Here is a 24844-nt window from a genome sequence, read left to right as displayed (position 1 = left end):
TCAAGATCGCGGTATCGAATCCCGGCCGCGGCGGCCGCATTTCGATGGAGGTGCTACGGAAAAAGCGCCCGTTTACTTGCGCTGCCGTGCACATGAGAGAAGTCCATTTGGCCTAAAAAATCCGGAGCACTCCACTATGGCGTGCCTCCTAATCATATGATGATATCGCCACGCGAAAAACCACGATTAAATTTTTATTTAGTCTCATTGTTGAGGGATAACACCACTGATACAGACATAAGTTTGCTTTAACAACCTGCACTGAGTTCATGGATGTCACAACTGGTTTGGCTTTTCTTTTCAGAATTGTCCATATGCACTCTACATGTTTTCAAAGCCAAAAGAAAACTGGCCGCCCCTACAATGTGCAGCTTTCATTCAACGCTGCTACCGGTGTGCCTCGTACCACAGCTTACGAGTGCCCAGCAGGAAAGAGTGGGGCCTGCAGTCATGTACTAGCAGCAGTACGCCTGCTGGCACTATTGAAACAGCAAGGATTTGCTAAGCCCCACCAGCGCTTGCTTGCACAGAGCTACCTCAGCAGTGGAGGCGTTTAAGACAAAAATGAATCAAACCTGCAAGCGTTCAAGACGTGGACTGGCGAGCACCACGAGAAGGTGGCGTCCAGTTGCCATTGACTGCCCGCCTTTCAGATGCAAGCTCTGACTACCAGGATGAAGGCAGTCAAGTCGCTGCAATCCGGTCACTTGGTGCGGAGCTGGAAGCATTGGGCGACCTTCCATTCGCCGCTGTCCTGCAGGATGTGCAGGCTCCTCTGATCAAGACTAAGGCGGGTCTTGCTCCAGCGGACTCTCCACTGACCTACCAGCAGTCGGGCAGGCAACTTCAAGGTTTGGATGGCAACTGTAGCTCCTGGTGCGGGCACCAGTTGTACTGTCCCACGTCTAGAGCTTTTTGCTGGTGCATACTTCACATTCGTATTTAAGTCGGTCAATTTCATTCCTTTGTGTGGCAACCACATCCCTGAGATGTTGCACCTCAATGGCAGGCTTGCCAGAACCTCCCAATGCGCCAGCAGTAGGTGAACAGCTAGTGTGGTCTCCCTCCATTTCAGCTGAATCACATCTGCTGCAGCCAAAGGACCAGCTCCACTGTCTTCTACAGTCGAATATGAGCGGCATCTTGATCTGAAATCGGATGTGCTTGCAGACTCTGTGTTAGGTGGCTTGCGCTGCTGTCGCATTTTGCCAAAGTTGAATACACTGGGGCAGGCGTCTCAGTAAGTTGTTGCCACAAGATACACCCGGAATAAAGTCCGATGGCAAGAAATGCTTTGAACAGACTTTTGTGGATTTCGTCACCTTGAAGTATTTCCCTTCATCACGCTGATGGCGATGATCCACCTCTCGTATACTGTGTTGTCTGTTAGGAAGCGGTGTGCTACGAAACCTGCAGGTTGCAAGAAATACAGGTAGTTAAAACTTGCGTTGGGAAGTCATCCACCAAAAACCTGTATGTACTACAATACTAGAATATTTTGACCTGGCAGTAACATTCGCAGATGCTTCGCCTGAAATAAAAGTAGGACGATATGCACATCCGTCACGCGAGCACTTTAGGTAGCGGTTAATTTGCTTTCGATTAACTGCTTTAGATTCTGCACGATATGGCTTAAGCAAAGCGCGACAGGCCACCATTATAGTCGGTCGTCAGGTGCACTAGAGGCCAACAAACTCGATCCAATTAGTTGGCCCATGAAAGAGGGATCATCGGACCACGGTCGTAAATACTCGTCTGGCGTGAATGTGTTTATCAGAAACCATCTTTATCGTGGCACCAGGTTTGGCCTGTACATGAGCAAAGCTGCGCATTAAAGTCCTCGTTAAAGCCCGGCTTGGCGATATCCTATCGGGTTCCGAGTGCCAGGCACGACTGGCAGGTTGATAAGCACACGCGGGTGCGATAGCGCAGCCGGAGCAAGAATCTCCGGCTGGCGCAATCTTGGTAGCGTCCACGAAGCGGAGCAAGTCTCGCTTCGTGGACGCTACCAAGATGGCGGACCTAACTCTAAACTTGTGCACTAGATGGCGCCGCGCATTTCGCATATCGTCTATTCCACTCTTGTGCAAAATGCGCCAAATTGTGTAAAGGACATTTTCTGTGCCATCCTGATAAAAATACATGATTTTTGCACCAAAACATTGCCTCCAAGGCAGCGTGTGCCTCCCAATCTTGGAGGCCTGTGAAAATTGTTGACTGTGAAAAATGTGTGTAACAGTAGTGGTCTGCAAACGTGCATGGTGTGTTTGACGGAGTAGCTTAATAAATTGAACTCCCCATTACTCAAATTTGAGTTTGCTACTTTGGAGGCTCTCGAATCGCATGGCCTGTAGCTGCCAGCCAGTAGTACAGTGCTGGCAGTTCAGTTCCGCACAGCTGCTGTGCCATAGCTTTAATATAAAACTTCTGGTGCCACCTAGTGGCTGAGTAAAAATATGCAATGAAAGGCACTGGCTATTTCTCGCTTTTTTTTCTGTTTATTGTTGGTTGTCGTGGCCGCACTGATGCAATGAAAGAAAGGTAAGTTTTTCTGAAGACACTGTTGCATGTTCCTTGTAGGTGCCTGTCTACCATATATTGCCGATTATAAGTCGACCCCCCAACTTGCAACCCCTTCTAGGGAAAAAAAAAAGTTGACTCCGAACAAAGCCTCATGCTGCGGCCATAGCTTACCAATAAGTTCTTCAGAAGAGGGAGTGATGCAAAGAAACATTTGCCCTTGAAACATTGTTTACGACTCGTCGTCGCTTGAGATAAGGACGCAGTCACGGTCATTGGCATCGTGTGAGCCACTGCTGCTGCTCGCCGTCGGAACTGGTGCCGGTGGTCGTGAACCCAATCTCGAACCGCCTCCTCAACGGCAGGGTATCGTCCAGACTTCAGTCCGCGAAAGAAACGGCGTGTAGCAGCGCGCGCGCGAAGATCTTGGTCCTTTGTTTTCTCCATTCCCCCGCGCACTTTTCCGACACATCAAACTTGCGCCCTGCTTCAACGTTGCTTTCCGACTCTGCGTAGAGGATCGCTTGCCTCTTGAAAGCAGCGCTGTACTGTTGCCGGCGTAGCAGTGGCATCTTGGTGTCCGTTTGGCAGCGTTGCAAATCACGCACACCACTGTTTGCAAACGAAGCGAAATGCAGAAATGGCGAACAGGCGTGAGTGCAAAAAGACGCGAAGACGCTTGTGGGCGCATGTGACTGGTCATGTGGTTTAGTTCCCCGCAAAGTGTTTCCAGCCCACACGGACGCTGCCAGCTTTTCTGTGGAACGCCAATGGTTTGTCAACGAATCGTTTCTATTGTATCAAAACAAAACTGCAGGGCGCATCGCAAGGTAAATACCTCTTTATTCATAGAGCATCGTTCGCCCTCTATCAAAGGTTTGAAATGCTGCTTTCGAGACCATGTTTCTCAAGCAGTTCGCATTAATGCCGCGCGGCGGTGATTTTAGACGCGCTCCGTAGTTTCGCAATCGTCGTGGCAGATTGCAAAAATGTCCGGCTCTGGAAGCGGCGCGCGTGCGTTTGGAGATAGCTGTTGCCGTGACTCCGCTGCCTCTGCGGCTGATGTTATCAATGTGTCGAATAGCAGGAAATCCGAGGACGACAACCTTTCGTCGGACCCCACACATAAGTCGACTTTACGATTCCGTGTATAGGTCAACTCCGATTATAGGTCGACCCCCGAACTTTGGAAGGTCATTTTATGAAAAAAAATGTCGTCTTATAATCGGCAATATACAGTACTTCATGTCTACTCCAAGCATCTTCAGCAGGAGTCTTAGGAGCAAGAGAGGCAGAAGAGGACAATATCAATTGACAACCAGCCAGTGGCCGAGAAGAGGATGAACTCCGCAGGGCAAAACGAGCCATTGAGAAATGCCTGGTATCATCCAAAGTAATGCTTGAGTGTGCCCAGGGACTCATCAAGGCTGTCCTGGCTCTGAACAACATCATTGACATTGAGTCTGGGCAGGTGTTACTGGTCGAGGCTATAATTGTAGCCTTTATGAAAATATGGCTAATTAGCAGCCGTGAATGCAAAACTTCAGGAGATGTAGAAGTCAGTGTTGCAGCTGCTTCCTCAGCTTCAATAAGCAAAAAGTGCATGTTGTGTGAACAAGGTCGGTCGCTCTGATTTAAACTAAAAAGATAGAAATTCAGCTTTCGCCTTTTCTATTTAGAGTCGCAATAGTATTGTTTTAGAGCAAGCCAGTATTATCTGAAATGATGCTTCTCTCGTTGAAGTGTTCAAGATGTTTTAGAAGTGTCCAGCATGTAGTTGCTCCAAAATGCATATTTAACAGCTCCAAAATTAACATTTTGCTGCTCCAAAATTTGCTCCAAATCTCGCTTTGTTTGTGGCACCTCTGTACAGTGGACATAAATTGTGGTGATTATAATACTACGGGGCAATTACATTCCTGTAGATGCTTTCCTGCATAGGTGTTACCTTAGATGAGGAATTCTCAACTGGGTTGCATGACACCCAGGTTTCAGTTTGGTTAGGGTAATGTGAGTGAAAAGATCACGTGCTACTTCATGCTAGCTGGCAAAAAAGAAGAGTGTTCCCCACTCGCCACATTGAGTGATGCTGGCTAACACTCCCAGGATTGCATGCACAGAAATACCCACAGGGGAACGACCGCTGCTGTAGCTCAATTGGTGGAGCATTGGATGCATTATCTGAAGGTTGTAGCTTTACTATCAACTGGCGACAAATTGTTATTTCTACTTTCTTTAATTTCCTTCTATTTATGTTTATGTCATGATTACTGCACTACAGTTAAAAACTGCAAGTAATGTTCCTTATGCTTTCCTTGGCTTTGCTGTTTGTTTTCATTACATTGTGTCTAACAAAAGAACAAAGGCCTTGATCTTTTCATTTTCTTTCTTTCTTGAAAGAGAGGAGCCACTTTTCTGCCAGCCAGGTTCTGAACAAGCAGACTTTTATGGAAGAGAATTGAATTTACATTACACATCATTCTGTAGGCGGAGACTATGGGGGGGGCTGGAGGGCTTGCACCCCCCCCCCCCCAGCCGGCTTCATGGAAGGCAGAGCCCCCCGCCCCCCTTGGTGCTGGCGTAGGGTATTTTTTAAGAGCTTGGCTTGGGTCCCCATCGATTGACAACAGACTGTTGGCCATTCTGTCTGGCAGCTATTTTACAGGGGCTGCTAATGACCGCTTCTTTTTTCTTTTAGGCTTTTAAAATTTGCATCAGGGCCAGACGTTCAGTGGAAAATGGCCCTCAAGCGGATTTGTAGGTGCAGAATATGTTGTGTTAGCTATGGCAAGTTAAATTTTGAACCTCGTAGCGACTGCTTTTCAAAAAACAAGAATGCTTCTGAGAATACACAGCATCTCTGACACAGTCAGTTAGTGAATGCTTTCGCACAGACTTGCTTGTCAGTAAAAAAGTGTAATTTCTTGGTTGTATCAAGTGGGTACCTTTGGACATGCCTTTCTGTAAAAGTGCAAAGAAAAGATGGTACACGTTTTTTATTTATTAGTACTGGGTTTTCTTTGCTACCAGTTCGGTCACCAAGGAGCAACTCAATTAATCGTCCAGAAAACAACCTTTGGCAGAAAAATTCGTAACCGCGGCTTCGCCCAAAGTGTAGTGGTAGCAAATGGTATTTTCTGCGATCTGAGAATTATTTTTCGGCATCTTAAATTGAATTCACTGGCATAATTAAAACTTCCTGTGCCAACATTAGGCCACCCTCCTGTCTGGAGCAAGTTTTAACGAAGTAAGCAAAGCATGACAATAAAAAATTCGGCCGATCTCACATGTTGTGAGAATCAATTTTATGCGAAGCAGTCATCGAGTAGCAGCCTATGTGACATTTTTTGCTTTGAGCCAAGCGTTAAGAGGTAGATCGACGTCATTGTGCAAACTGAAAAATAAATCTTCAGTCTCCCACTAGAGATCTCCACAATGATACCGTGGTGCCGGCACCTAAGAGACTAAAGTTATATTGAATATTAAATTCTTTAATTTGGAAGTCGGATAGTGTAAAGATATATATATATACATATATATATATATATATATATATATACTTACATACATACATACATGTATATAGGGAGAGGGTGAGGGAGCGATGTGGAAAAACATGTCAGGTCCCCGCCTCCTCGGGGAAAACGAAAACTCTCTGCCTATGCACCATTCTCCTCTTATCAAGCAGCAAGAAGCAGCAAGAAGGAAGTTTCGCTCTCGTAATTACATCTGCATTCAAGCCTCTCATCCCGTTTAATGTCTGTTATAGGGAGACATAAGTTTCCCGGTGCTATCGTTACTTGGAGGGCTTGATATAGTGTTGCACAAAATGTATGCGACGCATAACAGAAGAAGAAAATGTGCTTATTCAGATGACAAAAGCTTGTGAGAAGCTGGAGGGCAGCAGTTGCTTTATCCACAATGTAAAACAAGCAAGGATGATAGGACTAGATTGTAACCCCACCATGCTATACGCAAGGCAGAGGAAGCATGGAAATGTAAAGTACTTTTTTGGAGAGGTAATGAGGGGGCACTTTTGGGGGTGCGCACGATGAAGTTGCCTATGTCGAAGAAGCTTACATAGTGAAGGAACCCTTCGAACATTTTGCACTTTAATGGGGAACACGAGATGCAGGCGTGTTCTGTGCCTCTTTTGCGCAACAGGTGGCGCTGCCGCCTGCCCCCCCATGCACACATAGTGGAGATGCCAGTGGCATTTGTGGACTCGGTGTCCGTGCTGCCTGGTGCTACTGTGCTCTGGCCAAGTGCCTTGTCTCCTCGCTTGCACCCACGAGGCTGCGGGCGCAACGCCACTCTTTACCTGGTCATGCGCAGGTGAGACCTCGCTCCTTGACAGGCAGAGTACGCTTAGTATTGAGCAGAGCAGTCACCCACTAGCAGACCACTGCAATCTTAGCTCATGGTGCATTGCAGCCAATTGGCAGAAAAGTGGCATTTTGATATCACACAATCAAGATTGCATGCAGCAGGAGCACATGGTCCAGAGGCGCAAGTGTCTGCCCACGTAATGCATCGTTTAGAGGATTCCTCGTAGCTGTGTAGATAAAGCAATCATTGAAGCATTGTGAGTAGCCACATTAGAGCTCGGCACATGTGCATCGAGTTTCCATAATTGCTTTGTCCAATAAGAGAGAACTGAGCAAGTTGGTATTGATTCGTTCTGAAAAATTTAGCCATGGAAAGGTGTGGAGAATGGAAATGCTACATACTAAATTGTTGTACAAAATGTGCCAAATAAGGCAATTCGTATTCATGTTGTGATTGTGTTGTCCAATGTTTGTCAAACCAAACCCAAGTGAAGTGGAAATTTTGGCCAGGAGTGAACATGAATTTGCATCAATATCTTTGGAATCGGCCTTAACCTAAATGTAACCTGAATTTTAAAAAATGAATGGTTCGAGTGTGTAGGCTGACATGGGTGCTTGAGACATTTGCCATGCGTAAAAGTATCGAGGCAAAGCGAAACTGTTCACAGCATCAGGGTCCTTGGCCTCGTTGGTTATGCAACGCATATTATGGTCTTTAGCATTCTAACCAGCTGCACTTTTAAACAAATACGCCAAACTTGGCATAATCACTGAGACTGAGGTAAAAGTAAGACTTAGCTCACATACCCATCAAGTTGTTTGCTGGCTGCTGCTAGCATACAACATCAGCAACACTTTGTAACCCTCGCTTTAATTGAAGTGTCCTGTAGTCCCGACCCAAACGCCACATTTCTCAGAGTATACTTTGAGTGAACTAGCAAGGCTCGGCCCCAGTGTCAGCAGCTGCTTCCAGCACCGAAGTCACCAGCACACGCGAGGAAGGAAGGGGAGAAAAAACCGGCAGTGGACACGAGGCTTTAGCCCTGATGGGAGTAGCCTGAATCCACCTTCTATAAAACTTCCTGTTGGGCGAGTTGGTGTTGTTTCACATACAACATTTTTTAGCGCAAAAGTGGAAAGGGAAGAAATCATGGTAAGAGCAGAAGAACACGGTGCACAGGGCGAGCGCGAAACATCAACTGACTTTATTTCGGAAAAAAAAACCATGGAAAGTAGACCCCTTAAGCGCATGCGTGCTGTCGCTGCGTCGCTAATCAAGCATCGAATGAAAAAAGCGCTATGCTCGCTATGGAACAAATAGGTAGAAGTATCATTAATACACCCCGTGCCCTTGTTCTTAATATGATAGGCCTCCCGCAACTCTCTTCCCAAGGTGTCAGCACTTCTGCCCAGAATCTTAATCTCGCAAAGCCGCGGTGCACATGTGCAAGCTACGCAATGGACGGGTAAATGCGCATTACTTTTATTTTTCAAGGACAACTCGTGTTCCCACGCACGGTTGTTAATGCATCTCCCAGTTTGACCTATGTAGGTCTTCCCACACGATGGCGGTATAGCCTACACGACGCCAATGGCACACTTTACGTATGGCCTGGCATTTTTCTTTTGCCATCCCTGCTTTTCTTTTTCTTGGCATACACGTGCACACAGGCCGCCCGTCTTTCGAGGGACAGAGAGCACGACTGACACACAGTGTTTGCTGGCGACCTTCTTAGGTTGTGGGACAACCTGTGAATGTATGGTACCACTTCAGGTCCCCACCTCAATCGTGCGTTGCTGGTGCTTTTCGGCTTCGTGCCCCTCATCTTCAAAATGTTATGGGAGACTGCACCAGGGACCATGCCCGTAGCCTCTCTAATTGTACTTCAAAGCTGGCTTGCATCGTGTGCATGCACGACTTCACCAGAGCCAACTCCAGACATAGTTTCGCAATACCTCATTTTAGGGCCGAAGCTCCTTAGGGTGTGGGTCGTTCCCTCCTCTGTAGTAGTAGTACGTAGCTAGCTCTAGTTTAATGAATTGCTCACTAGATGAGCAATTCACTAGACATCACAATTTACAAGACATCCTAGTGTTCCTTGATTTAATCACACTAAAAGACATACTTTGCGGGCGATATACTCTAGTGAGCTTTCAACTTTTCTTCTTAATGTAGATGATGAAGAAAATATTTCTACGAAAAACGCAAAGCACACCTCGAGCAAGATGTTTGGTTTTGGGACGCTTTATGTGCAGTAAACGCCTTGCATTGTTCGCGAAGCCGGAGCACTTGCACGATCACGTTCTGTTGGCTTTTGTTGGGCATGCTACAGACTTTGCGTCGTGGAATGCGAAGAAGAGCGCTACGCGCGTCGTGTCTTCCCTCTAGCCTTGCCGTTAATTCTCACAGGGCAAGTGGAAAACGCAGTCGCTCTTGGCGCGCTTTCTCTTTCGCTCGGGAGCGGACACTTTCCCTGCATTTCACCGATCACAAAGCGGTGATAATGAAGGGACCACGTAAACCAACAGTACAATAAAAGTTTGATGTTTAATATATACAGAGTGTTTCACACTCTTTATATGATGTACTGGGCGAATTTCACGAAAGAGTTTCATGGTTTACCGATGATTCCCTCCGGAGCTTCGCCCCACTCATCATCATTCACCCCGTGGATATGCTGTGATTTTTACTAGGTTGGAGTGCGCCGAATCATAATGCAATAAATCTTTTTGCCCATGTGGGTTGTACTGCCAACAGACATGATCTGTAGTATGACGTAATCTTAAATCTAAAAACTGGATGGATCCATCCGATGGAAGTTCGTGGGTAAAGGTCAAACCTTGCCCATGTTGGTGATTAAAATGTGGTCAATGCAGTGGTCCAAGGTAAAATTGATGTTATTCTTTAAAATGATTATAAAATCGTCGACATATCTAAAAGCTTTCATGAAAACCTTGTCGTCAAGTACGCTAAGGATCCTGTTATCAAACACTGCCAAAATAATGTTCCAAAACACAGGTGCCACACGAGAACTGATGTGGACACCTTGGCATTGTACATGAAGTGTTCTTTTAAAAGAGACAAACGTAGATTTCAAGTAAAATTTTAATGAACTCATAAAATTGTGCACAGACATGCCTGCTGAATTCTGAAATTGTAGCACACCATTGTCATCAATACAACCTTGAACACACTTCTTGTTGGGGCACTGAGTAAAACAAATCTTCTATGTCTATTGAAAAACACTGACCAACTGAATCCTCACTCTGCATGAAGGCAATAGCATCTTTAGAACTTTTTGTTTTAAACGGGTCGTCGATAAGTAAGGAAGCTAACTGCTTGTGCAGAAACTGGTTAACAAGCTGCTGCCACGAACCATGTTCGCTAACAATAATACGGAATGGAATAGCGGTTTGTGGGATTCTGCTTTAAGAAACACCGATAAAAAACCACACTTGCAGTCTCTAATTCCTTTTGCTATTCTGGTCAAACCAGGGTCCTCACACGTCGCAGTGGCCTCCTTTTTGAGCTTTGTCGCCTTCTTTTCCACTAAAATGAAGTTCGTTTCAATGGTCTGTAGTGTGTTCTTGACATAGGTTCCTGCAGAAGTACGATGAAACGGCCTTCTTTGACGGACTGAAGGAGGCATACGTTGTTATCCTTGAAGAAGGACACTACACAAGCCGTAGGGTCTTTCCTGGTGTTCCGGCCTCCGCTGTTGGCCACTCTTGAAATATCGTCAATGCCCTCTAAAGTGGACCTGAAGTGGTACCACACCTTCACAGGTTGTCCCTCAACCTTAAGAGGGTTGCCAGCAAACACATCGTGTCAGTCGTGCTCTCCACCCCTCGAAAGCTGGGCAGCCTGTGTGCATGTGTATTGGTTTTGCCATAGTTTTGGTTTTGCCAGCTTTTGTACAATGCGTCACAGTCTTTGTTCATTTTGCTTTATTCCTGATCTTTTGTCCTTTAGTATCTGAGGGTATTTATTTCACATGTGACAGCAAACGGTGAACCGTTCAGTAGGTGTTTTCAGTTCATATTTCACCTGTTCGAAGTGCCACTGAATTTAACCCTTTGGTTGACACAATGAGGGAACAAATGTTATCGTGCTAAAACATTTTTCATGAGGTATTAACCCTTTGAGGGTCGAATTTTTTCGCGAAATCCAGTCCAAAAATGTGTAATTTTTTTATTGCTGAAATAAGTTCTTCAGACAATTCTATTTAAGAAAAAAAATTGACTAAAATTTTTTTTCGTGACTGTAAAGTGACAAAAAATCATTTTTGTTGTTACATACAGATGGTTTATTTGTAGTAAAATCAAGCAAAATCCTGAAAAAAAAAGCTTAACAGTATTTTATAAATAAAAATTATGCATTGTATTAAACATAGCTCACAGACATTAAAAAATAAGCGCACCAGAGTACTTTTCCGGTTAAAAATGTTCATGCTCTAACACTAAAAACTTTTCAGCGTGTGATAGTCATTAAAGCATGGCTCGCCGCGCTCGCTTTTCAGATGTCGCTCAGTGATCGTCATTGGAGTCTAAACTCGTCAAAAAATCCTCGTCTGACAAACTGAAATCCAATTAATCAGATTCTGATTCGGCACTTGGGGAATAGTCCGCATCAGAAGAATCGCTGCTTGACTCACCAGCAGCAGAGCAACCGGCGCGCGCTTCCAAAGCGTCAGTGAGTGCACGGAAGAAAACTCTATGGTTGTGCGCCCATCCGGAAAGCAAAACGAGTGAAAAATCTGCAGTAATCCTTCACCTTATCGCCAACAAGACGTAGTTAGTTTTTCCGAGACCCCAAAACAGGAAACGCAATCACGGCAGCATCGTCTGTGTAATTTAGCGCCGCACGGAAACAGATGTAATTGCGCCCCGGGCTGCAATAAACGAGAAAGTAACAAGTGGTCACCCTTTGAGAGATTAGAAACCAAACAGCCATCAGCTTTGTGGGCGCAAGAAGCGAAAACCACACGAAGGACGAAATCTAAACCAGCCGCACCGTGTGCGCGCGTTGCGATGCGCAACTGAACGCTGCCGTGCCGCTTTGGAAAGCAAAAAAAAAAAAAAAGAAACACGGAGAGACATCGGCGCATTAAAAAAAAATTCCACGTATTCCCGAAGCGTGGCAGCACATTCCAAGCAAGAGAAATGATCGAAGAAGGCGCGCACTTTAAACCAGCTGCACCGCGAACGCGCTCGGATAGGCAAGCGACAGCCGGTGCGCCGTTTTGGGAAGCAAAATAAAAATACAACGCAGAGACATTGGCGCATGAAAAAAAATTCCACGTATTCCTGAAGTGTGGAAGCACAGGCCAAGCGAGAGAAATGATCGAAAAAGGCGCGCGTTTTAAAAATAAACGCTATGCCGTACATGTACGACGAAAACCCTTTGGTACCAGGAAGCTTCTGCCGTACATGTACGGCGAAAGCCCTCAAGGGGTTACTGACTTCTTGTTTCCAAGAAAGCCAATTACAAAGTTGAGGAGTGTTTTATTGCGAAGAAAAAAGATACGTCCTGCTGTCCACTTGGCCACTTTCATCAAGTGGGACTCATACAGCCCACTCAAGACAGCTAACATTTTCTTGTGAAATGGCGTGAAGCAATTTGCATGTAGCGGAATGTTACATACAATGCACTTGTACTTAGTGCGAACTTCTTTTTTGCTGGTTCAGCACCAGCGGCACCACCACCGCATGCCAGTCAAGTTCAGGTTGTGAGTGTTTCCGGAGAACCGATGCTCATTCGGAACACCAGTCATCGCGTCATCACTATTGTTAGAGTTCTCTGGCGAGCTCCAGAATAGCTCGAGTGCTTCCTCAGCCGTGAGACGCCTCTTCTTCAGAGAAAAAAAATTGGGGAAGCTACGCACTAGTGGTGTGAAGACCCTCCTCACTTCCCTTCTCCACCCCTCGCTATACTTTACTATAGAAGGCCATACTATGCTTTACCCTTCCACCTCCTCCTCACCCTCACTTTCCTGTCGCACGCCTTTCTATGCTATACTATGCGCGGCTATGCTTACTCTCTCCTTTTGCTATCTCTTGTTTTATGTCCCTTTCTGTCTTTTTCTCTCCCTGTCTACTTCTTTCTCCATCTTTCTATTTTTTAGGAGCAAAGCTCCTCATAGTATCGCCTTGTCGGTCGTCGCTCCATCCGGCGTGCCCCCGTCGTCGCATTTCCCGTATCATTCAATAGATGGCGCTGTTCCATAGAGTTGCATAGAGTTACTGTATATGCTACCTTTAGGTAGCAGAGTTGCGCCAAGGTACGCCATCTTGGGCTCCGAAGTCTTGCGGGAAAGCCACTCACCACCCGCGTAGGAGCCGCGCTCGCGCGACAGAGTAACAGTGTTGATTTAAACAGATCTTCATGGGGCTTTTATTGCACTCGTCAAATTCTAAAACAGTGAACGCAAGCAAATACACAAAAAGTAGTAGTATTGCGTCGTGCGGGTATATATGCAAGGATTCTCAGTCTTTTCTGTTCACTTTTTTAAACGCATTCACCCTCCTCTAGGTGGCGCCACCGTGCCAGCTGGGGCACGTAAGCGCTATTCCGTTAAACTAAAACACGCTGTCCACAACGAACGTTTGCGGCACGGTAACGATATTCCCTTAACCCCCTCTATCACGCTAACGCTAAACTAATAACTGTCTAATAACAACAGCGTCGATGTCAACCGCCGTTGAGCCGCCGGAATCTACGGAGTCGTCGGCGTCGCCTGCGAAGTGTTGGCAGTGTTGGCTTCTCCGCAGCGCAAATGAGCCACCTATGACCACGTGACGGCGCTCGGCGAATAGCGTTGCTGGAATCGTCGAAGGCAGAGCGAGCGGCGTCCGGAAAACAGTGGCGCAACTCTGCTACCTAAAGGTAGCATATACAGTAACTCTAGAGTTGCATGCATACTGCAGTTGGGTGATGATATACTAGATGGCGCTGTCCCATAGGGATAGCAAAAAAAATAATAATAAAATAAAAAATAAAAAATAATATAAAAATAAAAAATCAAAAATGAAGAAGAAAAAGGAAAAAGGAAAAATAATCGAAGCGGCGTATCGTTTTGATTACTGCTGGGCGAAACCACTGAACATTTCACGGTGTAACCATGATTGCTTCAGGAGCTTCGCCCAAGCTCTTGAATTTTTGCTCTTCCTTTCTCTCCATTTCTCTCTTTCGTTCTATTTCTTTTTCTGTCTCTCCCTCTCTCTCTACTCGTTCTCTCACCCGTCAGAATTATTGCATCCCACACGGGAAAAACCGGCACACATGTTCTGGGAGCGAAGCAGAAGAGGACGAAGAGAGTGCGTGCCAGTTCATGATGTTCACGGTTTTCTGGTGTCACCACACGGCATAGCAAAAAGCTTAGCAGCTTCACTGTAAAATGGTGCAACCAGAGACTGACCGAACAGCCTCCACGCTATCTCTATGCACGCAAAACCTAACATGGAGCACATGAATCACACTGTTTTTTGTAAAACATGTACGGTTTATCTATTTATGCTTAAACATCACAAAAAACAGCTAACAGCTTTTGCTAAGTGGTTACTGTAGTACAGTAAAGACAAGATTTATTCACCCAACATCTCTAAATTTAGCCACAAAAACACACAAAAACTGAAATGCGGACACAATAAAAAAAATTTTGCAGTGGCTTAGCTCGGCTATGCCAGGATATACGTAGCGTTAGCAAAGGTTCAGCTGATTATTCTTAGCTTTCCTGATTGTCTACGATTAGCTTGATTATCATGCTTACTGCTGCTCCAATGACACACACATGGTATACATATTATGTGGCACATGTATATTTATTTTGCCAGGCAACTACTTCGGGATCTGATGAGTTAAGCTTCTCCGCTCTTCTGCGCCGTTGAGCAGCATTCACGCTATCCTTCTCCATGGCTAAACCACACTGGCAAACGCCAGTCAGAGGTACTATCAAGCAGCTCCAGCACAGTGTCAGACGGCAACTGCACAGCGAAGGCGAATAGCTGCGCGCGCGCGCCAGTGCCAGTGCCAGTGCGTCTGCCACGGCTATGACGTCATTCCTCTGGAATGTGCAGACCGGCGGCGGCAGCGGCGGAGTGCACAGGAGGTGCCGGCTCCGGTGCGTGACATCACTGATCCTTGCGCATGCGCAGCACGGCTCTTGAGGAGGCACGCAAAACTGGCTCGGCTAGGCCAGTGTAGCTAACGCTACAAAAGTGCTTCTTGACTTGTTGCGTGTTTCCACCTAGTGGAAATGTCATGAAACTGTGTAAATTGTGTTGCAGTATGCTCAATAGACAGATTTAGGGGCTTGGATATGGTAGCGCGACCTCACTCAAGGAGCTACAGTGCCGAAAACAAGGAATAAAAAGTGGGACATATATGTCCCGCTGTCCAATAAAGGGTTGAGTTCACGTATGTCGCAAAATATGTTCTTGTGCCGTTTTATCTGAATTCTCAAACTGTTTTGTTACCTCGTATCATTTTCTATGATGTGTGTAATATTTCCCTTGTGATTTTTTTTTACACAGCTTTGATGTTTCACAACTAAACACTTTTTATTAGAGCTGTGCGAATAGCAAAATTTTGGGTGCGAAGCGAATTCGAATATTGAAGTGTGAGTGCGAATCGAATCGAATATTTTTCCAATACTTCTCGAATATTTTAGAATATTTTTCTAATACTTCGAAGCGAAATTGCAGAAAAAAAAGTTAGAGAGGATTCCTAACTATATTCTTATGAGATGCCAACATGAAAGTGTTTCTTTTCACTAGGTTGATGAAGCGCTGGTGGGGTGGTGTTTCATAGTTGTCTATTATTGCGATAGCAATTATATGGACAGTCTCGGCTGAATTTTGCCGTCGCCGTCATGCACCGTATATGTATAAGTATGTATATATATATAAAAGCCCCCAAAGAAAAATAATTAAGAAAAATGCTTCCGAAGCGCGGAATCGAACAGGGACCTCTTGCTCCGCAGCGAGTGGCGCTAACCACTACGCCACGAAATGCAGATCCTCCACGTAGCTAACGGCGAGCGTTATATACACACCCTTTACCGCTGGACGGACTCTGCAGAGACGGCAGGCGCTTATAAGCGTTTCTTCATTACCAGCGAGATGGCGCTAGGAGCACGACGGGCACATTTAAAAGTCGTCGGCAAGCTCGCTCGCTTCTTATATTTGCGCAGGGAGAACCTTGCCCTTCCGCTGTCTGCTCGCGCGGTTTTCTCATGGTGAGGGAAAGAGCGATGTTTCAAGCATTCACCGTGATCTCCGCGCTTATGGTACGGAACGTACGAAAGTCACTCTAGCTCAAGGGACGCCTCTAAACGAACAAACAGAAGATGAGCGCGAACTATCAAGTATCACAGCTCGACACTTGAAGCACGCTAGTTTCCTTCGCTGCTTCGGCCGCCTTTGCAACAGGAGCGCTGTTCAAACTGAGAGTATCCATTGGCGAGCCTCACTTTGTATAGCATTAGTTTCTTGCTATCGCATTCATTGCTTCGCCCTTGCGGCGAAACTGTGACTTTTTTTTATGTACATGATTTGGTGCAACCGAAGTGTTGCTGACAACACTTTACACGTGATAGGCAAAGATGCCATTTCCTCAGCCTCTCCCCCTCTTTCAACTTGTGTGGAAGCCCAACTGATGTTGCGGACAAGGGTGTGCTCCCTTCAAGTCCGGAGTTTCAAATCTGCCTCGTAGACGTCGATATATAAGAACATCTGAAATTTTGGATGCTAAAAAGCTTCGGCTTCCGATTTTTCGGACTTCCTGCTAAAATTTGAGGTCCAAAACAACATTAATTGAGCCCCCACCTCTGCCACACCTTTCATCTCCATGTTGGAACCAGCGTTTTCTTGAGTTCATACATTTGCGACCGTAGCAGAGCTTGAAAGGCAGCTTTGCCGCAAACTGGGGTGTGATGAGGTGAAGCATATTGAAAATCTAGGAACCACTTCCAATCGGACGTTGTGTCTTAACAAAGTTCGACCGTAACGAAGCTTAAAAGGCAGCTTTGCCGCAAAACCGGGGTGTGATGAGGTGAAGCATATTGAAACTCTGAAGGGGTAACTTTCAATCGGACGTTGCGTCTTGGCAAAGTTCGACCGTAACGGAGCTTGAAAGGCAGCTTTGCCGCAATACCGGGGTGTGATGAGGTGAAGCATATTAAAAATTTGAAGGGGTCACTTTCAATCGGACGTTGACCATATTTGTTTTTGGGAAGTTCGAATAGTAAAATTCTAGTGCGAATCGAATAAAATAGCAAACACTATTCGAAAAATATTCGCAATTTCGAATATTCGCACACCCCTACTTTTTATCTCTAAGTGTTTGTAGGCTTTTGTTGTTCTGTGGGTATTTTTTCGTAGTATTTTATAAGTATTTGTGTATTTATCATGAAGACTGGTTTATAGGTTGGACTAGAATATATGTTGACTGCCCTTCTTAGAAGTACTGAAAATGAAAAAAGGAAAAAAAACTGCATAGAATGGTTCAAGTATCAAGAGCCACCCTTACCTGGAGCCAAATGCAATGCTGCAAATGGACATTACCATTGATTTACAGGCGCATTTACACGCTGCTTCCACATGAGCCAAGAAAAGGGCTCAAGTGCTATCTCCATAAAATCCATGATAAAATGTGTTAAGTGCATTTGAGCGAGGATGTAGTCTAGAGAAACAGAGACACAGCACTAGTTTCAACAATACATTTTATTTTCACACTATATATCGAATGAGCAGGAACAAAAGAAACGAAATTCAACTTCCCGTGGTGCTTATCAATCAATCATACACATGGATGAGGCATGTTGAAAATGCACACTGCAATAGTTAGTGCAATAAAGTGAGGAATTGTATCTCTTTTAGAGATAGCAGCTATGAAGGCTTGCCTACACACTTTTCCTCTGATCATTGGCCTCCACAATTTCTCTTTTCATCCAACGACGGGCCTTCTACAAAGTAGACATTTTTTCAGACTTCAAAATGCAGCCGCAATCTCGGTGATGCAGGCCCAGATTGCCAGGGCTACTTCTAAAATGTTGAACCCCTTAGGACCAAACGTCCATGCATCACTTACCCGAGTTCCCACAGTGAGTGGGATCTGTTTGAAGTGGTTCAAGGGTGTTGTACCCAGGTACCAGTGCAGCCTGGCCGAGTACCTGCAGAGTGGTGTTGCAGCTAGCAGGGATCCACAGGTGCAGCTGAGCCTGCTCTGCCAGCTGCTTGAGGCTGTCTGCTACCTAGGCCAGCACAGTGTGGCTCATCGGGATCTCAAGGCGGACAACCTGCTGCTTGATCTCTCCAAGGGTAAGCACTTTGCATCAGGCTGCCCAATTTCACCGCATTTTATTTCACCTTTGAGGGGTTCCAGCTATCAGCTGTCATTACCAACCAGACTTGACTGGGGCACCCTGACAACCGCAATAACCTGGAGGACAGAATGCAGTAGAACTTCATAGTTAAACCTTGGTATAATAAAGGTCAGTGTAGTAGTATTCCTGATGCAAGAAAGTATTTATGTTTCGATAACTTTGTGTCCCCTAAGGCACCGTGTATCTTTAGCCTCACTGTAACAACAGATATTTATCCACGCGATTTCAATGTAATTGAGTGCCGCTGCTGCTGCAAAGGAAGGTATAGGAACATAATCGAAACTTCTACTGACAGTAACGGAAGAAGGAACCGCACCTGCACCAGACTAATGTAACGCCACGGTAGGGACACTGTCTCAGTGCTCTGATACTGCCAGCAACTTGGTCATAGAATGTCATCAATTCCAGTCCCCAGGAAAATCTGTTTATAAATATGAAAGCTTACACTGAGATGCTCTTTAGGCCACAAGAAGAATCCATATGAAATCATTTCATTCCTGGCATGGCATACATAAATGTCACCTATTGAAAGTGCCTTCATATTTCCATTCATTGCAGCAGTTGATCTCGTGCTTCAAATTGAGTATGCATCGACAGAAATGAAGGAATTTTCTCTTTTGGTGAGAGCATTGTTCATCCATTCTGACATGCTCGCCATTTCATCTTCTGCGCAGTTGCTGCACTGAGGGCTGCATGCTTGTAGATTTTGTTGCCACGATAAGTTCAACACGGTAGCTTTCAGTCCAAAGCGTCCCCATTTAAAAAACAGCATTGCTGAAGTTGGCCATAGCATGTGCATTCTTCTGACTGGTTCTAGCAATCATCGCACATCTTGGCCACACTGTTGAGGCAGAAAGCTTATATGTTTCTTTAATAATCGTACAGAGAGTTTCTAACCAGAGAAGGTATGCAGTTGTTATAAGAGACACGCACTGGCCAGCAGTTCTTTTTCCTTTACAGGAGCTGCCTCTCTTATCGAGCAGGGTTCTCATTTTCCGATCAGCCCCAAGGCACACAGGTGTCTTTTTTACCCAGGTGTCTGTTACATCAGTGTCTCTAATAAAGGGGTTGAATTGCATTTGCGTAATAGCAGTTGTTAACTCTGAAAGAATAAGCGCTAAAATTGACGAGCACACAAAGAGGAGAACAGACAAAGGACTGGCGCTAAACAGTCTGTTCTGCTGAAGCAATTGTTACTGAAGGGTAATGATGCGCTGCAGAGGTGCACACCGACGAATAGCCACAAAAATAGGGATATGCGAATATTCGGGCATTTCGAATATTCGAATTTGCTTCGATACAAATTTAGATTATTCGAAATTTCAAAGTATTCGAAATGAACAAATATATGTATACATTTGACTGCACATAACCCCTTGTAAAGGTGGTTTCACTGCAGCGCCTAGTTTCTGTGCCGTGAAACAATCCATTCAGGGGAGATCTGCACTGCCGCGAAGCCACACTTCAAGGTTAAATGTACATATTTTTTTAAGTTTAAAAGCGTGTTATATGGGCTTATATGCGCTAAGTACTATAGTAATTTTTAAATTGTAACGTATTGCACCACTTATAACTTGCACCCTACTGCTATTCAAATCTTGGTACTATTCAAGGCTGCTTCATTTCAAACCAAAAATGTAATATTCACTCATACCTAGTTCCAATCCTTAAAAATATTGTGCAAGGGTCATGACAAAAATGCTCATTTTTCTAAAAGGGCCCCTCCAACACTTTTTGAGCACGGTCAAAAAGCACTGCCAATCGGTAGTCGAGGCTCCCGAGAACACGCGAGCCAAATATTATAGCGAAGCGAGTGGCCTGGAATTTACAATAAATTCTCAAAGTCAGCTGAAAATTGCTCCCTCTTCTCTCGACAAATGATGTATTAGTCCGCAATATATGACGCGATTGTCGGCAGTTCCACCATTGGCTGATGTTATAATCACGATAACACCCTCATTATTGCCTTCGTTGTTAATTTCGAGTTCTATAAGTAGATAACATGTATGTTTATATTGTGTTATGCCGTTAAAACACCGAACAAACATTAATATTAGCACTTCCGGTCTCACCGACAGCTCGTCTGCTCGTAGTTGCGTGGTTGTGTTTTCTTCACCATGCGCAGTGCCGAAATCGTGAATATTTCTGTGCCTTTGACCATCGCCGGTTGCCGTTGAGAGTGGCAGCCGTTCGAGTGTTGCCTCGTCAGCTGGAAACTGCATCGTCGGCACGTTCTCACGACCGACCGAGGCAGCGGTGCAGCATTTCTCCGATAACAATGCTGGCGCCGGCTAGCTTAGGATACCTGTGTTCGCTGTATGGCGAGAGTCCCGTTCGCTGTCTGTTGAGTATGTCATCGAGGCGTACCTCGGCGTATCCTCCCCGTAGTCTCAGGTTCCCGAGAAACCGCGACACAGCAACCAAGCAGACTCGCATTTTCACGGTAGCTGCAGACAGCCGGGGGATGGGTCCATGCCGGCCCGATGCCCCACAATCCTTTCTTCTAGTCTTTAGTTCTTTGTTGTCAGCCCGCACTCGCTGTGCGCCCGCATTCGAAGAGCAAACAGCATCGAAGTACCGCCACTGGGAGAAGGGTGCACGCAGCTTTGCCGTGTTGAATACGATTCAAGCGCGAGCAGTGCGACGAGGCGGTGTATCGGAGTGTGGGTCGAAACCCATCTCAACTGTCATTCGTTCCAAACGCACACGCAAGTTTGCATCCATGGTTGGCAGAGTGATGAAAACACTACGGCAGTTCGAGGTGCACACCCAACATTACCAAACCGACTCGCAGTTTTCAAGCACGCGCGATACACGGTGCGATGAGCTCCGCCGCTCGACGACGACCGCGCGAGCCGACCGGAAGTGGCGCCACAGACCACGTGGTTGCGCCGAGACGCCAGAGAGAAAAAAAATGAAGAAAAAAACTCTTCGGCGCCTCCTCGCACCTCCGCCCTCCCTCCCTTCATGCCCCGCGCAGCTTTCCGCGCGCTCGCGGCGTTGAGTTGAGGGAGAAAGCTGCGGAACGTGATCTCTGTAATTTGGTAACACCACTTATACTTGACGGATTCGAAAAATTTTTGCGGCATATGACTCGTGAAGAGTCATACGTCAATATTGAGACTATTCCAATATAACTAAGAAAGGTGTTGCAGGGCCCCTTTAATAATATGCGGTAAATACTGTTCGAACTATTCGATTCGAAATTATTCAACCAAATCACTATTCGCTTCAGATTCGCTTCGAACTTCATATTCACTATTCGCCCATCCCTACACAAAAACATGAAGTGGACACAGTGTTCTTGTAGTTATTAAGGTCAACACACTTAATAATAATATCTGGTGTTTTACGTGCCAAACCCACGATATGATTATGAGGCACGCTGTAGTGGAGGGCTCTGGAAATTTCAAACATCTGGTGTTCTTTAACTTGAATTGACACCACACGGTACACGAGCCTATACCATTTCGCCTCCACTGAAATGCGACCGCCACGGCTGGGTTCGAACCCGCGACCTTCGGGTCAGCAGCCAAACACCGCGGCGGACAGCATCAACACAACGTGCAAAAGATCATCAATGGATAACGCCCCGCCACGGTAGTCTAATGGTTATGGCGCTCGACTGCTGACTCGCAGGTCGCAGGATCGAATCCCGGCCGCCCCAGCCGCATTTTCGGTGGAGGCGAAAATGCTCAAGGCCCGTCTGCTTAGATTTAGGTGCACGTTAAAGAACCCCAGGTGGTTGAAATTTCCGAAGCCCTCGACTACAGCATCAAATCATAATGTGGTTTTGGGATGTTAAACCCCAACTAATAGACATCATGTAGCGCGAAAAAGACACAACGGACACACAGAGCCACAAACCGCAGGCGCTAAACCCCAACAATTAACAAAAATTATTAATGGATAACATCATTATGTGACATCATCATGCCGTCACAGATTGCCACAATTTGTGACGTTGCCGTGACATCGCTTTTACCGCCCACCCCTTCGTATCAATCACTGTATTGATGCGAAAATAAAAGTCATTGTCATTGTCATCGCTGTAGTGTCACACAGTGTGACAGGGTTCATGCGATGTGTGGGGATCCGAGGCGCGCCCGAAGCCTCTGTGCGGCAATTCGCCTTTCTGCTAATCCCTTCCCCCTCCCGTTCACCTGAGACGGCAAGTGGTGCCTTCTTGTGCTACGCGCCTGCTTTCGTGGTGGCGCTGCGCGCGGTCTCGTAGCCGCGAGATTCGGCGAGACTAAGGCACGTGCACAGCCCGAACCGGTCTGGGTGCATGCGACTTCGGTTGCTACACCGCGGTGATGACGGTCGAGGTCTCCGCTGTTGCTTACCCGTGCTTTGCATGCGCCCGGGTAATCCAGTCGCCTTGTTGGGCTCCACCCACAAGGTCCACGTCGGTCGTTTCCGTTCTGTGCTCGGTGACTCTGTTCGCCGCGACGAACGGCGGCCCCCTTGTCCGGGTAGGACACCGCTGGCCTTTGGCCACGCGGTACTCCCTGGGTACGTCTAGTTTGGGTGCGGTGACCAAGGTTGCCGCGCCAAACGATAGCCCCAATGCGGTTGCAGTTCAGTGCGCGACGATTGGACTCGTCAAGCCGAACTGTGGCCCCCCCGTCCGGGTAGGACCCCGCCGGCTTCCAGCCGTGCGGTACTTCTTGGGTACGTCTGTTTTGTGTGCGGCGACTGAAGTTGCCGCACCAAACTGTAGCCCCATGGCCGAGTCTCTCTGGCGTGGGGCCGTGAGACTGGCTACGTCTGTTTGGCGCTTCGCGCCGAGCGGTAGCCCCCTTGTCCGGGCAGGGACCGTCTTTCCGAAACAAACCTTCCCCTCCTCAACCCGTGGGGGAGGAAGTGCCGGGATAGACGTACGGATGATGATGGGTTGATGAGTATCGTAGAACTCCGGGACAAAGCGCCTCCGGGCACCGCGTCTCCTTCCCATCTGACAACGGCACAAGCTCTCTCTCCTCGGACGCCGCTGGGTAAGCATGTGTTTTCCTTCTGGTCCGACGTTCCCTTTGGAAATCGCCGGACTGTAGCCTGCCTGGGCGCCTCAGCATCCTCGGCGGGCGTGTTTACCTGAGTGTTAGCTCCTGTTTTGTACGTTAAGCCAAAGAGCGGTGCCTAGTGCTCATTGCTATTGCTGACCGTACCATGCTGAGCCACACTTGCCGGAGGCCCACGCGACCAGGCCCAGTGGTCATCGCGAGAGTGCGCAGCATAGCCGCGAGGGACCTTTCCCCGAGCGGCGTGTCAAAGCTCGCCATTGCCAACTGCGACGTGCTCGCAGTTTCCCCTTGGTGTACCGTCCGCGCGGGAAGCCCGTTGCTTCCCCGTGTCCTGGGAATGGACGTTGTGCTCTCTGTTGGGGTGCCGCCAAAGGCAAATAAAGTGTTTGTGTGTGTGTGTTATCTTGAGCACAGTGTGTTTTTGCCGTGTGGTGCTCAACGCCTTTGCTAGCTGAGCGCTCACGGAGCGGTGCGCTACACGTGAGCAGGCGATGGTAGACGCAGCCCTGTGGCTCGCTAAGCCTGAACCCGCGGTGTTCTTTGACTACGGTGAGTATCGAGGCTACCACAGATGTCACCATAGGTCGGCAAAAAGTGTGGAGCTCACTCAGACTCACCCATGAAATATGTTTTGCCTTTAGGATTCATTCGGACTCAGACTCGCCAAATTTTTCTCATCCGGACTCACTCGGACTCAGTCTCACTGAAATTTTTGTCAACCGGACTCACTCAAACGCAAACTCACAAAAATATTGCCCACTCGAACTCACTGATACTCAGACTCATGGCTCAGTATGAGTCTGAGTGAGTCGACTCATGAGTCATTAGCATATAATTTACTTTTTCAACCATAGTGTCAATTCTCTTTAACATCAATATGTCATAAAATTGGTGCTCTACTTGTTGCATTTTAATCTTGTACCTTCACTTACGAGTTGTGAATGGTTACAATCCAGTAAGGTCATCTTTATTGAAAGAGATGACTCACACGAGATATTTTTGTCAAGAACCTCCCACGAAAGTTTTTGCTGGAGAGAGGTCAAACCCTCCTCCGTAACTCCCGCCTCTGATCAATAAATATTGAGGTGGCGAATGAATGCTAGCGCTTTGAAGTATGTGTGAGTAGACACGAGTATAGACATGAGTCGTGGTAAGGCTGATAGTAATGCTGAAGTTGAGTAGATAGGACCATAGGTCGGCAAAAAAATGTGGAGCTCACTCAGACTCACTCATGAAATATATTTTGCGCTCAGGGCTCACTCGGACTCCGACTCACCAAAATTTTCCTTATGCGGACTCACTTGGACTCAGACTCACGAAATTATTACTCAGCCTGACTCACTCAGGATCAGACTCACGGCTCAATCTGAGCCTGAGTGAGTCGACTCGTGAGTGAGTTTGCCGACCTGTGGATGTCACATTATGTGACATCACATGATGGTGTTACAACATGACATAGTCACTTGATCAAAGGAGGGCCAATCACGGAGGCAGTGCTAAACCAGGTAAGGTGCCTCCTATCCTGAAGGCAATGCAAAACCACGTTAAGTGTAGGTAGCTTTCGGTGTGTGGTGGGGTAGGATCAATA

The 24844-nt window shown here is 46.6% G+C and overlaps 1 protein-coding gene across 1 annotated transcript in view; it reads left to right on the top strand.

Moving 5' to 3' along the window:
* Positions 1-24844, top strand: part of LOC119391923 (serine/threonine-protein kinase Pink1, mitochondrial) — a 116592-nt gene that overhangs the window by 65152 nt on the left and 26596 nt on the right. Inside the window, exons 6-7 of the mRNA XM_037659572.2 lie at positions 6685-6855; positions 17995-18167. Coding sequence (XP_037515500.2) covers positions 6685-6855; positions 17995-18167 — 344 coding nt within the window. The remainder of the gene's footprint in view (positions 1-6684; positions 6856-17994; positions 18168-24844) is intronic.

The sequence above is a fragment of the Rhipicephalus sanguineus genome, chromosome 4 (genome assembly GCF_013339695.2).
Source record: "Rhipicephalus sanguineus isolate Rsan-2018 chromosome 4, BIME_Rsan_1.4, whole genome shotgun sequence".
NCBI classification, from domain to species: domain Eukaryota; kingdom Metazoa; phylum Arthropoda; class Arachnida; order Ixodida; family Ixodidae; genus Rhipicephalus; species Rhipicephalus sanguineus.
The sequence above is the reverse complement of the archived record's forward strand: the minus strand, read 5'-3'. Positions and strand labels throughout refer to the sequence as shown.